Here is a 17077-nt window from a genome sequence, read left to right on the forward strand (position 1 = left end):
TGTTTGGTACTGCCACCGCCCCCCCCATTTCTGCCTACCTTTATAAACCGCTGTTATTCCATGTTAGTATATTGTCTCTCCCCCTCACCCCCGCTTTTTTAAAATCTTCATTAATCTACTCTAAATTTTTGTTTTGTGGTTAGCATGAGGCTTACAAAAAGCATGTCATAGATAAGACAGTCATTTTATGCTAATCGCCACGTATCTTAATTCACCAATAGATGCTCCAATCTTTTACTCCGCCCCTTTTATATTTTTGATGTCACAATTTACCTCATTTTATGCTGTATTTGTTAACAAATTATAGTGCCTATAGTTATTTTTAGCAATTCTACCACTATCCTATGATAGAATTGGAGTTTTCTAAAGCTGACTGTCTTTTTCACCTAAATCAGGGGATTGTATACCTTAGTATGTGTTCATGTTGATAAGTGACTTTCTGATTCTGCTTGAAGACCTTTCAGCATTCCTTGCAAGGCAAGTCTCAGTTTTAATTTGTCAGGGAAGGTCTTTATTTCTCTTTCATATCTAAAGGATAATATATTCAGTAATCAATTTTTATCTTTTAGCACTTTGTCATTCCACTTTCTCTGGGACTACGGGGTTTCTGCTGAGATATCAGTTAAAAGCCTAATAGGGATTCCTTTGTAGGTTCCATTCTTTTTTCACCCCCTGGCTGCCTTTAGTATTCCTCTTAATGTTTTATTTTTGGTAGTTTTATTATGATATGTCTTGGAGATCTTTTTTAAAAATATATTTTTTTATTGATTTTAGAGAGAGAGGAAGGGAGAGGGATAGAGAGATAGAAACATTGATGAGAGAGAAACATCAATCTACTGCCTCCTACACACCTCTTCCTGGAGATCAAGCCTGTAACCCAGGCATGTGCCCTGACTGGGAATCAAACAGTGACCTCTTGGTTCATGGGCTGACCCTCAGCTCTACCAGCCAGGCGAGAAGATCTTTTGGCATTGAGATAGTAGGTTTAACTTTTAATTTCTTGAACTTGAATGCCTAAGTCTTTTCCCCAGCTTGGGAAGTTTTCAGCTATTATTATTTCTTTAATTTCCTGCCCCTGCTCCTCTTCTTTTCCTTCTGGAACCCTGATTATTCAGATGGTTTCCCTTTTGAATGAGTCCCATAGTCATAGAGGCTTCTTCACTCACTTTCATTCCCTTCTGTTTGTTCTGTGTTACTATCGAATTCTTATTCTCTAACTCACTTATTCAACCTTTCATCTGCTCTACTCTACTACAGAGGCTTTCTATTGCATTCTTTATCTCATTCATTGACTTCTTCACCTCCAGAATTTCCACTTGGTTCATTTTTATGGTTTCTGTTATATAAAGAGTTCATTCTGTTCATACATGTTTTTCTTAATCTCACTGAACTGCCTTTCTGTGTTTTCTTGTCCCTCACTGAATTTCTTCAATACAGCTATTTTGAATTCTTTATCAGCCAGACTGTAGTACTGTCTGTCTTTGGGCTCAGCTGGAGAATCATTGATATCTTTTGGTAATGGCATATTTCCTTGATTTTTTCTTAAGTTCCTTGTATTTTTGTATTGCTGCTTTCACATCTGAAGTATACTACACGTTCAGATGGGGTACAGCTCCTAGGTGTTGCTTCTCCGGGGTTTTCTAGGTGATCATGGATCAGGGATTATCATGTATTATTATTATGGATCATGCTCCACTCTTCTTGCTCCCTCTTGTGGCAGAAATCTTAACCTTTGTGTTTTCTCCTGCTCTTGTAGCTCACCATACTGGCTACAAGAAAACTTGTTTTCCAGAAGGCAGTCTGTAGCTCAAGTTTGTGGTTTCTTCCTTTCCCACAGACCCTGGTAAGTCAGCCACAGATTGTGTGTGTGTTTGGGGCGGGGGTGGGGGGGTGAGAAGGGGGTGGGGAGGTTGGGAGCAATGCCACTTGGGGCATTGGGAGTGTCTGCGACTTGGAGGGGAGATCCTCATGCAGAATCTTCACAGAACTGTGGACAGAATTCCTGCTGAAGTCCTGAAGCAGACAGCAAGGACCACATTCCTTTAATGTACTTCGATATTCCAACATGGTTCCTTCCCTCTCGTCTCCCTACCCCTAGTCATGAAGGTCACACCTCAGAAATCAGGGTGCTGATGTAGAAATGGATTTCTCCAGCCATACCAGGCACGCACCGTTTTCCACTTCATGGGGGAAGTCACCACTGCTGTTGCCAGAGAGCTTCCTCCATGCAGAGTCACTGGGGAGGGCAGAGTCCCTACTCTCCTCTGCATCCAAACTCGTCTCTATACAATTCAGATGCTGTGCTGTAATGTTCCCTCAAACATGAAACTTCTACAGATTCTTTCTCATCTGTGAGTATCTGCCCAGGTCAGCACTCATTAGGTATTTTCCCTAATAGGGCGATTGAGAGTGAGGCCTATTCATTGACTCCCTTGGATAGATCTGCAGTCGTTTGTTTATTTTCACATACACAGGTGTGCTAGAAAACTTCCAGGTCCCTTGTTTAGGGTGCTGGAAGCATCTTTATTCATGAATCAATATCTAGTTACTTGTTTTAAAAAGGCAAGAGAAAGAAGGATGACTTCTGCAGCTTTGGTGCTGACGCCAATCATCAGTACATCCTTAACTCTCTAAGAACTACCAAATGTTTTCCAAAGTGCCCGTTCCATTTTGCATTCCCAAAAGCAATGTATGTGCACTCCAGTTACTACTCATTCCCAGCAGCATTCAATGTTGTCAAGTTTTTGTTGTTTTTCAGTCATTCTAATAGGTACATCATAGCAGGTATATTTTACAAATTGGAACACCACACATGTGAATCTAAATTCCTACCCTCTCATGGAGAATCAGAAGTTTAGATAACACTGTACTAACATTCCTATAAGGCAACAACTGGTTAGAACTATTGCTACTTGTACATGAACATATTCTCTCCATTACATCACAGCCCCTACCACTCCAAATGATCTTTACCAGTGTGCTTCACATATTCAAGTTACCTGCCTGATCTGTAGAGCCACCTGAGTTTGGTGTGCCACACCCAGCCCTATCCCCAAACACTTAAATCGGCATCCTCACATCCCTTCACAATTTTGCCCCCAGCCACCTGTATACTGTCACTTCCTGTCTTCTCCACACTGGAGTCCTGTATTCTAGCTTTCTTAAACATACCTCTTCCATCCTATCTCTTTATTCTTTTATGGAATATTACTCAGGCTTCAAAATCCAACTCAATTTCCTTTCTGAACTCACCTAATTTTCTTCACATTTCTTTTAATACCTGGAATCTTAAAAGAACAAATAGATGACACAAAAGTTGTTTATCAAATGTTACAATACTGCTTTCAAATTTACACTTTCATTTAAGCAAGCTATCCTCAACCATATGATATGGGATGTGGTTAGCAGTAGTAAAAAACAAAAAGATACAGTCATTAATAATACAGTTGCAAGCTTTACATCTGTCCCCTTTAAGAAACTCGAGCAGATTCACATCACACTTTCTCAGTAGCAAAGTCAGGAATGAATTATTAGCTAGTATCAGAAATGCACATAACCCTGAGAGTATGACACAAATTATATTAAATGTCATCCTTCATATGTGGCAAATTGCCAGAAGCCAATTCCAGCATGTCAGCAGGGCTGAATCATCTGGAAATGGCTGAGGGCATTTCCCCAGACCTGAAAGGGATGTATGGATGATTGCTTGGTGCCAGACAGCTCAGGGCAACTTAATCTACATGTTATTGCCTCCTGCTGGCCAAACACCTGAACAGCCTAAGGCAGTTTCTCCCAAACCTGATAATCTGACAATGGATTCTGTGTACTAAACCTGGCCTTTGAAGTGTATATCTATCTTGCCTTAGGACAATTTGTGTTAATAAAAAGCAGGGGGTCCTGAGAAAAGGAGAACTTGTTTTCTTCAGCCAAGCTCCTCTGCGCCCCCCCACCCCCCCTCCGCAAAGGCCTTCCAAAATTATGTTTCGTCTCTGGACTCTTATTTAATTTACACACAGCCCTTCTCCAGATTCCTGAACCCTTCTAGATGCTGGATCAAGACCATGGCAGCAAATGATTAAAACAAACAAACAAACAAAAAAACTTAGAACCACCAAGCTCAGCCATCAAACTGTGAAATATTTAGATAAGTAACCCTTTTCTGCTCAGTTTCTTCTTAGGAAATCTGTAAATTATCTTTGTTATAATTATTTACCTTTCTTCATACAAATTTTATTCTTTATGATGGAGATGATAATAGCAAAGTTACTGGATTGTTATTAAGAAAAAAACAAACAATATACATGAAATGACCCTACTAAAGTGTCTGTGATAGGTTAAATACATAAGAAATGTCCTACAAACATTTTCTCTTTCCTTCCATATCATTAATTCATTGATTCAGTCAATATCTGGTGAGTATTTACCACATGCCAACCTGTGATTAGTATTGGAAATGATAAATCAAAGCTCAGACTAAGAAAATGCAACTCTCAGAATACTTGAGCCAAAAACAGTAGAGATAAAAAGACAACCTTTATTTTCCTATTTGCCTCTTTGCTTCTTCAATTTTAATATCGTCATCAAATTTTTATACTGAAAACCAATGTAAAGTTACTCCATAGCCTCAAATACTAGTATTAAGTAATTTTTAAACTGGGAAGAAAAAAAGCAAAGACCAAACTAAACTATGAACAAAACAAGGCTACAATCTTCAAATTTTTCTTAGGTAAAATATTAACATGGATAATATAGCATCCACTTAATTAGACATAATACAAATTTACTAGTATAACAGTTAAGACAGCTAGATAATGATCCTGGAGTGTGTATATCTTACCAATTTCCAATCCAATGGAACCTTAGATAAAAATGAGAAATGTTGTTTTACAAATTACCTATGTATTCTGAAAGATCTGCTCATAAATGTGACCAGTCTGGCTTTAAGGACATGTAGTGTTTACGTCCACAATTACTATGTTAGTACAGTATGGACTAGGAGCAGAAAGGAAAATCAGCCAAGACAGATAAGACATCTGCACTAAAGATAGTAAATAATGAAAGTCCAGTGGTCATAAGAAAGGGAGTTTACAATATATACCAAAAGCTAGCTTCGAAAATATAAAATCTGGCCCTGGCCAGGTGGCTCAGCTAGTTGGAATGTCCTGTGCACCAAAATGTTACAGGTTCTATTCCCAGTCAAGGTGCATACCTAGGCTGCCTCTTCTATCCCTGGTGCAGGGGTTGAGGAGGTGTACACAAAAGGCAACCAATCTCAATGTTATCTCTCACATCAATGTGTCTCTCTCTCTCTCTCTCTCTCTCTCTCTCTCTCTCTCTCTCTCTCTCTAAATCAATATAAACATATCCTCCAGTGAGGGTTAATATATAAAATCAGGACTTATTTCAAAAAACAACAGAGCATAAATCAGAAATATGAGAAAGAAGAACTAACTTGTGTTCCCATGTAACTAGATAATATATGGCAGAAACTATAGAGAGGAAAGCAGTGAGGTCCAGACCATCTGTTTCTACGCCCGAACCTCCTCTCTGTACAGATGATTCCTCCACTTATCAAGCTATGCCCTTGGGCTTTCACGTCTTTAAGATCCAAATGATTCTATCTGAAAATCAGAATATAGGAACACCTCCCCAACTAGGCAGATCTCCCTTACATAAGCTAAATTCTAGTACAAATAGTTAGACTTCTATAACAGTTTCCCTATATACAACATTTCATGCAAAATATCCTTTTCAAGATCACTAGTAATAGGAATAAAGAGAGAAAGAAAAAGATAAAATAGAAGCAGAGTTGCAATAAACGTATTGGTAATACTACTTGGGAAATTACAAAGGAAGTAAAGCTAAGCATACCTGCCTTTGAGAAACAAGTTCCTGTTGTCATTTTGGCATGACAGCAGGCTGGATACTGGGTGGGGGCAGGAGGTGGGTAGGGTTGCTAGGGCTTGGAGAGTAAAAGAGTCAGGTAGGAATTGCTGATAAAGCCAGGTGAGACATACTGGTATTTTCTACACTGAGTGGCCAGATTATTATGATCTCTGAACGCATAATAATCTGGCCACTCAATATATATATATATATATATATATATATATATATATATATATGAGGTCCGGTGCATGAATTCGTGCATGGGTGGGGTCCGGCCAGCCTGGCCAGGAGGAGGGAACATGGGCAGTTGTCCGGCCTGCCTGCTGGTCGAACTCCTGGTCGAGGGGACAATTTGCATATTAGCCTTTTATTATATAGGATATACACTGAGTGGCCAGATTATTATGCGTTCAGAAATCATAATAATCTGGCCACTCAGTGTATATGCTGTGGCAATAAAGCTTTAGAAAAGGAATCTGGAAAATATTCCTGGATGTACATAGGAATATTCCCTTAAGTTGTACCCATGAGGGACAAAAGATACTAGAGGCTCTAGAAACTCTAAGACTAAGAGGATGTATGTTAACAACTTAAAATTTAAACAACAAACCAGGAATGAAAATTAAGGTGTAAGAATAATAAAATTCTGTTTTATATAAAAATTACCTGCAATAATATAAAACTTTTAAACTGAGAAAAGTTTTGGAAACAGGATAGTAAGTAGAACTTTGCATTACATAACATAGTATTACTAATTTAAATGTATAAAGTATTTTATATATTTAGTTTCAAGGTTCTTGAAAGAAGCAAAAAAAAATATGTCTATGTATCTCAAAAGCCCAAAATTGCAATCAAAGTTGTGCAAGTATTATTTTTCACATAGGTTTTGTTACTTAAACAAAAATTCTTCTACTATGAGGGCTCTTTAAGAACATAAATCTTATAGCTATAGAGAACACTGTACTACCTCATAGCCTTACAGTGAGAATTGAATGATGCATGTATATATGTCAGGGAAAAGTTGTTTAGCAGAACATTATTTCAATTCCAACTATTGTAACACCAACTGGGTGTACTGCTCATTTCTGATATTAACTGCCCTAAGACAGTTAAGGGCAAAGTTCTCCAAGCTGCCCTCATTTCTGACAGCAGCTGCTAGTAATAATATCATTGTAATAATCTGGTTATTATTTAACAGAAAAGGAGTTAAAGGAAATTAACAGCTTTGCTAGTTAATTTAACACTCTCCAAATCTGTTCCCCACTGACCCATGGGGGAAGGGACTGGACAAAGGCAGTTTGGAGGCATGCTTAGTAAGGTCTCAGTGACATGGGAAGGTGCGTACCTGTCTCTCAGTCACACCTGTATTTCACTGCAATCACTACATAAACTACATGAGAATTGCATAACAAAGCTCACCTAAATCCCATTTCCTTCACACTTCCTGAAAAATGTAGGTTATAAAGAGACTTTACTATTATATCTCTGCTGCCCTCTACAGAAATAGTCCTTGGAAGACATGGTAAAATAAATTATGAAAATCCAAACAGCAATACTAAACAACATGGAAAGTGACATCAGTAATCAACTACACTTGTTAAATGTCCTAAAAGACAACATGTCAAAGACAATTTATTGCTATGATCTTTAATTTCTATCATGCTTTTTTTTCCAAGTAGCTGAGTATGTAGTTAATCTGTATTCCAAGGAATACAACATAAGTAATTAAGAGAATTTATACATGAGTTAGAATCTCATTTTGCCATTTATTAACTATATCTTCATATCCTCATCTATAAAACAGGGTTATAACAATAATAACATCTACCTCACATGATCAGAACTTAGCAAAGTACTGACACATTATTAGAACTCATGGTTACTGTGTTTTAATGTTATTATTGCTATTACATTTACTGACACTGTAACAAAATGTCCAGGACCACAGCCCAGAAGCTAGAGTGTCTGAGTTAGAATCCTGGCTCAATCACTTACTACTTTATAACCACAGGAATTACTTAATCTTTCTGTGCCTCGGAATCCTTATCTGGAAAGAAGAGATGATAAAACAGCTCCATTCTCACAGAGTTTCTGTAAGGTTTAAATACACTAATGTGTGTAGCAGAGCACTCAGGAGAGTGACCCACAACAAGGATGCACTTGTATTAGCTGCTGCTGGTATGAATGCAATTGCCTTTGCTCCAGGGAACCGGTGGAATCACATGTATAGGCAAATCAATCACATCCCTTGACGAGGGATTCAAGACAGACCTGAATTATAATCAGTGCTTCCCAATGAATTAAAGTAGAACATGTCTTGTACAGTAGGTATTCACCCACCATATATATGTTTCATTCCTACAAGCATACATGAGGCAAAAATAGCCTTATGAGTTATATAAGAGGTTTTGTTTCTGGAGAGCCAATTAATAGGTACAAAACTCCTAATTATGGTATAAATCTCCCTCCCTCCAGAGTTATTTAATGTACATAGCTCATTTACACATTGTAGCTGACTCTGTCAACACCCTACTCATATCTCCTCCCTTATGTCTTCAGTGATGCTTGCTTGCCCTATTATCCAGCTTCCAACTCCTACATTTGTTTGCCTCAGGACTCTGATGGGATAATTCTAAGGTTCACAGAGTCTAAGAGCAGTATTAAGCTCCAGGTGCCCACAACAGTAACTTGCTTGATAATGACCCCTTGATTGGCTACTATTCCTTCCTGGCTCACATGCACACTTCACTACCAGGAGATGTTCTCAGGGCATGCTTCTGCCTGAGAAATTCAAAGGCAAACAATAAACTACGAATAGAGGCAAGTCTACAAAAACTGCACATATTTTACTTCTTTCAACCTACTTGAAATATCAAATAAACAGAAGAGAATGGTTTTAGGTATTAATATAAGGAAGTATTAGGAAGTAAGTGCTGATGTGACTACATGATCCTGGGCAGAGGGTATGCGGGTATATGAGTTAGAATCTCCTGAGAGGCAGCTGCCAAGACAGCATCAGCTATAAAAAAAAATCACTCAATCAGAGAACCAAAAAGAAAAAAACAGGACAACTTAAGGGAGCTGTGGGACAACAGGAAACATAACAATATTTTCATCATAGGAGTAACAGAAGGTGAAGAAAGTGAGCAAGGGATAGAGAACCTGTTTGAAGAAATAATGGCAGAAAACTTCTCTAACCTGGTGAAGTAGAAAGTCACATAAATTCAGGAGGCACTAAGTCCCAAGCAAGAAGAACCCAAACAGACCTACACCTAGACACATCGTAATTAAAATGCCAAAAATTAAAGACAAAGAGAGATTCTTAAAGGCAGAAAGAGAAAAGCAATTTGTTACCTACAAAGGAGCTCCCATAAGGCGGTCAGCTGATTTTTCATCAGAAACTCTATGGGCCAGAAAGGAATGGCATAAAGTATACAAGGTAATGAAAAGCAAAGACCTGAAACCAAGATTACTATATCTGGCAAGGCTATCATTCAAAATAGATAGTGAAATAAAGAGCTTCCCCCCCAAAAAAAGGCTAAAGGAGTTTATCACCAAGAAATATAAGAGGTAAAGGGGCAGGAAAAATATTTTTTTTAAAAGTAGCTGAGCACAGCCAGCATGGCTGTGGTTGAGCGTCGACTTATGAACTAGGAGGCCATGGTTCTATTCCTGGTCAGGACATGCCCAGGTTGCAGGCTCAATCCCCAGTGTGGGCATGCAGGAGGCAGCTGACCAATGATTCTCTCTCATCATTGTTGTTTCTATCTCTCTCTCCCTCTCCATCTCTCTCTGAAATCATTAAAAATATTTTTTTAAAAAAAGAATGAGAATAACTCAGGCTTCTTGACAGTAACTCTGGAACTAGAAAACAATGAAGCCTTCAAAATTATGAAGACAAATTATTTTAAACCTAAAATTGTATACAAATTTTCAATCACATATCCAAAGGTGACAAATGCATCTTCTGATTTGCCGAGTCTCAAAAAATTATCTTTCACAAATCTTTTCTTGAAAGGTCCTATAAGATATGCTCAATCAAAATGAGAGTGAAAACCAAGAAAGAGGCATACATGGAATCCAGGATTAAGTTGCTCCAAATAAGAGGAGATAAAGGGAATTCCAAGAAAGAGAATGAAGGGAGACCTAAGTAGTAATGGTCACAAAGTAGAGAGACCGCTGAGTTCAAATTAGAGCAGTGAGAAGGTTGTGGGAAAAAATTATCCACTAAAACAAATACAATGGTAAAAAATTAAAGTTTTATTAGTAATAAGTAAAACTAGGAAAACAAAACCCCAAAATAATTAACTAAAGAAAATAAAAAGTTGTGAAGGAAAAGTAATCATAATTAATATTTGCCTTTGTTACCAATATTATGTATTCACAAGTATGTAATGCTTAATATTAATCTAACCAAAACATGATACATATGTTCTTAAAAAAATGGAGGGATGGGAACTATCCAGTGGGTATCTGGTGGTGAAAAGTGGGTGAGGAGAAGAGAACTCAATATTTATATGTTTTTTAAAAGATTAAAAATGGTGGCAAGGTAGGAGGATGCTGCACGTACATGCTCCCAGGAACAAGCTGGAATTACAACTGAAATACGGAAAGGCTTCCTAATAATCAATGTAAAACTCACAGGAGAGAACCCTGATACCCAAGGACTGAAGGTGGAGACCGTATAGAGTCTGGTAGGAGGGGCAAAGGCGCGAAAGGGCTGGCCGGGCACCCACAGATGGCAACTTAAGTCCTGGAGAGATATCTCAGCTGTGAGGGGAGCCCCTTAGAACTCTGGGATCTAATCCAATTAGTAAGAAACAGCCTTTAACACTGTCCTGCACTAGAGATTCAGAGGTGTAGAGGACCTATCTAATACATAAGTTACAAACCCAAACAGACAACCATAATGAGGAAACAAAGAAACAACCCCCAAATGCAAGGCTATCATTCAAAAGAGATGGTCAAATAAAGAGCTTCCCAGACAAAAAAAGGCTAAAGGAGTTCATCACCACCAAGCCAGCATTACAAGAAATGCTAAAGGGATTGCTGTAAGGGATTGCTGACAAGAAGAAACAGAGAGAGAAACCTAGCCATACAGAATTAAAATGGCTATCAATAAGTACCTCTCAATAATGACCCTAAATGTAAATGGATTAAATGCTCCAATCAAAAGGTGTAGAGTAGCTGAATGGACACAAAAACATGACCCAACTATATGCTGTCTACAAGAGACCCACCTCAAAACAAAAGACACACACAGGATGAAAGTGAAGGGGTGGAAAAAAATTTTGCATGCAAATGGAAAAGAAAAAAGGCTTGAGTAGCAATACTCATACAGTAGGTCCTTGGGTTACATCGGAGATCCATTCCTATGGCGCGACATAACGCGATTTGTGCCATAAATCGCAACCCACCTACATCACTCACATGGAGCACATACACAGCAGTAATAAAGTGAAACAGCTACAAAAATTTAAAAGAAAGATAACAATTCCTGACCTTTACTTGTGGTAAATACAGTAAATAATAAAAAACATAAAGCACATATGTACATACGTCAAAATGACAGAACTTTTTTTTTTTTTTATAAACAAATGGGATCTGGCAACGTAACCACAAAATGACATACATCGAGTCCGATGTAACCAGAGGACTGCCTGTGTCCAACAAAAAGCATCATGCTAAGCAAAATAAGCCAGTCAGAGAATGATCAATATCACATGATCTCACTCATTTGTGGAATGTAACAAACAACATAAACTGATGAACAAAAATAGAGCCAGAGGGAAAAAAATAATCTAGAATATAATAGAAGTAATCCTGTTATTTGCATATTTTTAATATTTCCTACAACCTTTGTGATATCATACTATATTAGTACAGTTTGGGTAATATTCTTATACTTAAAATCCTTTTATTCTTGAAACATTAATTTTTATTGCATATAATTTTATTATATGTAAGATCATTTTTCTTGAATAATTGGTGTTTATTGCATGTAACATTATCATAAAAACTATTTATGTTTAGAAATACATTACAAGCATGTTATTTAGCAATAAGAATGTACAGTGCAAAAGAATCCACTACAGTTAAAAGTTGCTACCCTTGAGAAAGGACAGGATTAAGAAATGCCATAAATGGAATAAAAATTTTTGAAACCATTCATTCTTACCTTAGGAAGCTCAGATACTCTCTCTTCACTTGTCAAAGAATGACTGCTTGCACAAGAAGCACAGTCTGATATTTCCACAGCACTCTCGCCATCTTCCATAGCACTCTCACTGTCTTCAAATTCATTCTCATCATTAGTATCTTCCCTGTCACTGTCCCTCTCCCAGTCAACAAACTGTGGTTCATCTAGAAAATAATTTTAAACTCAATTTTATATGCTAAATACAATTTTAAACTAACTTTTATTTCTTTTTTTAATTTATTTTTTATTCTCAACAGTTAAAAAAAGATCCATGTTGCTCATTAATTTAAATATGTATTAAAAGACAGTGAAAAGTATATTCCTATTCTTCTCTCTACCTATCATGTTTCCCCTAACTCTTATTCCCATTCCAATTCTCATGTATCTACTTTTATGAGTAGTTTCTGTATCCTTCTAGGGTTTCTCCAGCATGTTAAAGCAAATAAAATATAGTCAGTTTTCTCCTTTCTGGAATACTGTGATCTGTTTTTTACTTAAATGATGTGAAGGATTTCCATATCAGTAAATAGGGAGCCATCCCAATTCTTTTCTATAATAATAGAGGCCTAGTGCATGGATTCATGCACCAGTAGGGTCCCTGGGCCTGGCCTGCGCCCTCTTGCAATCCAGGACCCCTCAGGCAATGTCGGACTGCCGGTTTCGGCCTGATCCCCGCAGGCCAGGCTGAGGGACTCCACAGGTACATGAATCCATGCACCAGGCATGCCTATAAGATCTTTGGTTAATCTCTTCCCGCCCTCACCCCTCCCCACTTCCCTCTGATATTCATCAGTCTGTTCCAAGTTTCTATGCCTATGCATTGAGCATCTGCCCCCTGGTGGTCATTGCATGTCATAGCTACCAGTCAAACAGTCAGAAGGTCGCTTAGGCTTTTATATATATAGACTAGAGGCTGGGTGCACAAAATTTGTGCATGGGTAGGGTCCCTAGGCCTGGCTAGCCAATCAGTGGGGCGACCGGTGGGGCAATCAGGGGGCCCCCACTGGCACCCACGTTGACCGGCCTGGTGCCACCCGCTCGCTGGCGCCGCCCCCCACCGCTGCCGCTGCTGCAGTTGCCTCCCTCTGTGGGCAACTGGCAAGACAATCGGGAAACCCCCACTGGCACCCACGTTGGCTGGCCTGGGGCCTGCAGGCTAGGGGCAGCTCCTGCATTGAGCATCTGCCCCCTGGTGGTCAGTGCGCATCATAGTGACGGGTTGTTCCACCAGTCATTCCGCTGTTCAATTGATTTGCATATTAGGCTTTTATTATATAGTGTGGTATTCCATTGCATAAATGACCATCCTATATAATAAAGAGGTAATATGCAAATTGACCATCACACCATCACAAGATGGCTGCCTACGACCATTAGGGAGGGTTAGTGAGGGACGACCAAATGACTGAACAAGCAGGCTGCATGGGGCAACCAGGCTGACAGGGGGGTTAGTGAGGGACAACCAAATAACTGAACAAGCAGGATGCATGGGGTGACCAGGCTGGCAGGGGGTTAGTGAGGGACGACCAAACGACTGAACAGCAGGATGCATAGGGCGACCAGGCCGGTGGGGGGTGCTGTGAGGGGCAACCAGGCTGGCAGGGGAGGCAGTAAGACGTGACCAGGCAACTGGGGGGCGGGGGGAGGTCAGTTAGGGGAGACCAGGCCGGCACGGGAAGTTGGGGGTGATTAGGCTGGCAGGGGGGGCAGTGAGGGGCAACTAGGTCAGCAGGGGGGGCAGTTGGGGGTGACCAGGCCGGCAGGGGGAGCAGTAAGGGGTGACCAGGCCGGCGGCAGGGGCCAGTTAGGAGTGACCAGGCCAGCAGGGAGGGGGCAGTTGGGGGCAACCTGGCCGGCAGCGGGGGGCAGTTAGGGGCAACCAGGCCGGCGGTGGGGGGCAGTTAGGGGTGATCAGGCTGGCATGCAGAGGCAGTGAGGGGCGATCAGGCCGGCCTGGGGGGGCAGTTAAGGGTGACCAGGCAGGCAGGCAGGTGAGCGATTAGGAGCCAGCAGTCCAGGGTTGTGAGAGGGATGTCCGACTACCAGTTTAGGCCCGATCCCCAGGATCGGGCCTAAACCGGCAGTCGGACATCCCCTGAAGGGTCCCGGATTGGAAAGGGTACAGGCTGAGCTGAGGGGACGCCCTCCCCATGCACAAATTTCGTGCACCAGTCCTCTAGTAGTTTATATAATCAGTCTTCTACTAATAAAGACTTTGTCAAAGATTTTCACCCAAAAATATTTTATAGATTTCTCTCAGCAGTAAAGAAACAAAGTAAATTTCGTTTTTAGTTTATTTCATAAGTATTATCTAGATACTACTTTTGCAAAATCTTAATTTGAAAGTTAAATTATGTTCATATATTAATAACCAAATGTACCAACTCTAATTCGCTATGTTTAAAGAGATGAATAATTAAGGATAAATTATTCTCTGAGGTACGGTACATAATATAAACATTCCCTACATTACAAAGCCCAAGAGCTCCCTCTCAGCTACTTTAGCTACTAAGAAGGCTAGTAAGATATCTTTGCCCTATTTCAGAGGTCTAATAGCAACATTCTCACTTCCAGATAGAAATAAAATAAAAAATAAAAAACTTATCAGCTTTAATATCTTAAGGAAATTCAGAAAAAAAAATATTTAAGCTATAGTTAAAAGTGTGAGATAAAGTAAACAAAACAAACAAAAAAATAGTCTTCTTTAATCTGATACTGTTGTTCAGAAGATGAGGTAAAAGTCAACTATAGCAGTTTCAAAAAACTGGAGGCCCAGTCTTCAAGAAGCAGATGCATGGAGGCAATTATTTCCTCATATCTACCATCACATTTACTCATGGAAGCTAGACACAGGGATGCATAAGAAAGTTGCTAAACTATCACACCAGGAAGCCATGGAAAGCGAGGGGAAGGGCATAAGTGTCCTCAGAGTTACTGCCACTCCCGCCAGTTCCACACATTTTTGTAGCATTCATTCATTCAGTCCTCATTCATTCAATAAAATCAGTGTCTATAAAGGGCCTATTGTGCCATTCTAGACCCTCACAATAAAACACATACACAGCCCTGACCGGTTTAGCTCAGTGGATAGAGCGTCGGCTTGCGGACTCAAGGGTCCCAGGTTCAATTCCGGTCAAGGGCATGTACCTTGGTTGTGGGCACATCCCCAGTGGGAGGTGTGCAGGAGGCAGCTGATCGATGTTTCTCTCTCATCGATGTTTCTAGCTCTCTATCCCTCTCCCTTCCTCTCTGTAAAAAATCAATAAAATATATTTTAAAAAAAACAAAAAAAAAAACACATACACACACACACACACTAAAGAGAATACAGAACAGTGTTTCAACTTGGAGATGTTCACAGATGAACACTGATACTGCTGTAAAATGATCTATCATGACCAAGACTAACAATTTTCATTTGGTCACAATAATTTTATGAAACAGGCAAGATAGTTACTGTTAGACTAAAATTTTCATTTCACAGATGTGGAAACTGAGTCTCCATAAAGTGAATTAATTTTTCCCAAATTTACATAAAAGACAAATCAAGAGGAAAAATTTTTTAAAGAAAAAAAATATTTTGACAATTTTAACTCAGGGTTCTTCTCTGCCTTCTCAATCACAATTCTGGGCCATAAAGCCAGAGACTCTAATCCAATATAGCTGAAAGGCCTGAAAATGTTATTTTTAAAGCTCACCTAGTAATTCTAATAAGAAGCCAGGAATAGTAACCACCGGAACACTACTGAAGAACACACCATTAAAGTTAGATAGTCCTGGCTTGGGATATCAGTCGGCACATTTATTAACTATGTGACTCTGGGCAAGGGATTTGACTTCTCTAAGTTCAATTTTCTTCTGTAAAATAAGGATATTTAGATCACAGGATCTAGCAGATATCAAAGAAAATAGCATAATATCCAGCCAAGTGTCTGAGATAAAACAATTTCTTGATGAATGGTAATTAAAGGTAAAACGGACATGTGCCGGGGGGTAGGGGAGGCTGGGGACGGTCAACTGGAAAAAAAAAAAGGAGACATATGTACTATTATTTATAATACTTTAAACAATGAAAAAAAAAGGTAAAAAGGACAGAGGAAGAAAGGGAGAAGAGAGGAGAGAAGAGAAAAAGAGGGGAGAAGAAAAAGCTAATCAAGCAGTTGTGCACATGAACAGACAATCTCCAAGGGACCATCTCCTTGTTACCTAATGGTCAACTTACTTAAGAGAAGTCAACAACTTCCTAGCTCAAAGCATCCTCCCTTAACAGTTTTGGAAACTACTGAGTATTAATATAAAAGATCTTTTCATACAACAGGACAAGATAAAGTTTTTTAAATACCAGTTTTACTGAGATGTAACTCACATACCTCACTATCTTCTATCTAATAAAAGAGTAATATGCAAATTGACTGTCACTCCAAGACACAAGATGGCTGCCCCCATGTGGACACAAGATGGCCACCACAAGATGGCCAGCAGTGAAGGGCAGTTGTGGGCAGTTGTGGGTGACCAGGCCAGCAGAGGAAGGCAGTTGGGGGAGACCAGGCCAGGAAGGGAGGGCAATTAGGAGTGACCGGGCCAGCAGAGGAAGGCAGTTGGGGGTGACCAGTCCTGCAGGGGATGACAGTTGCGGGGGGGGGAACAAGGCCTGCAGAGGGCAGTTTGGGGGTACCAGGCCTGCAGGGGAGGACAGCTGATGGGGGGGAATAAGGCCTGCAGGGAAGGGAATTTGGGAGGGACAAGGCCTACAGGGGAGGGCAGTTGGGGATGACCAGGCCAGCTGGGGAGGGCAGTTAGGGGTGACCAGGCCAGCAGAGAAGGGCAGTTGGGGGAGACCAGGTCTGCAGGGGAGGGCAGTTGTGGGCAATCAGGCCAGCAAGGAGGGCAGTTAGGGGTGACCAAGCCAGCAGAGGAGGGCAGTTGGGGAAGACCAGGCCAGAAGGGGAGGGCAGTTTGCGGGGCCAGGCCTGCAGGGCAGGACAGTTG

General features: G+C 40.1%; 1 protein-coding gene across 1 annotated transcript in view; it reads right to left on the reverse strand.

The window, feature by feature from the left end:
• SPIDR (scaffold protein involved in DNA repair) overlaps nt 1-17077 on the reverse strand; it is a 378562-nt gene that overhangs the window by 333654 nt on the left and 27831 nt on the right. The window contains exon 5 of the mRNA XM_080646739.1: nt 12068-12252. Within this exon, the coding sequence (XP_080502865.1) occupies nt 12068-12252 (185 nt within the window). The remainder of the gene's footprint in view (nt 1-12067; nt 12253-17077) is intronic.

Source organism: Plecotus auritus (assembly GCF_963455305.1).
Source record: "Plecotus auritus genome assembly, chromosome: 11".
Taxonomy (NCBI): Eukaryota; Metazoa; Chordata; class Mammalia; order Chiroptera; family Vespertilionidae; genus Plecotus; species Plecotus auritus.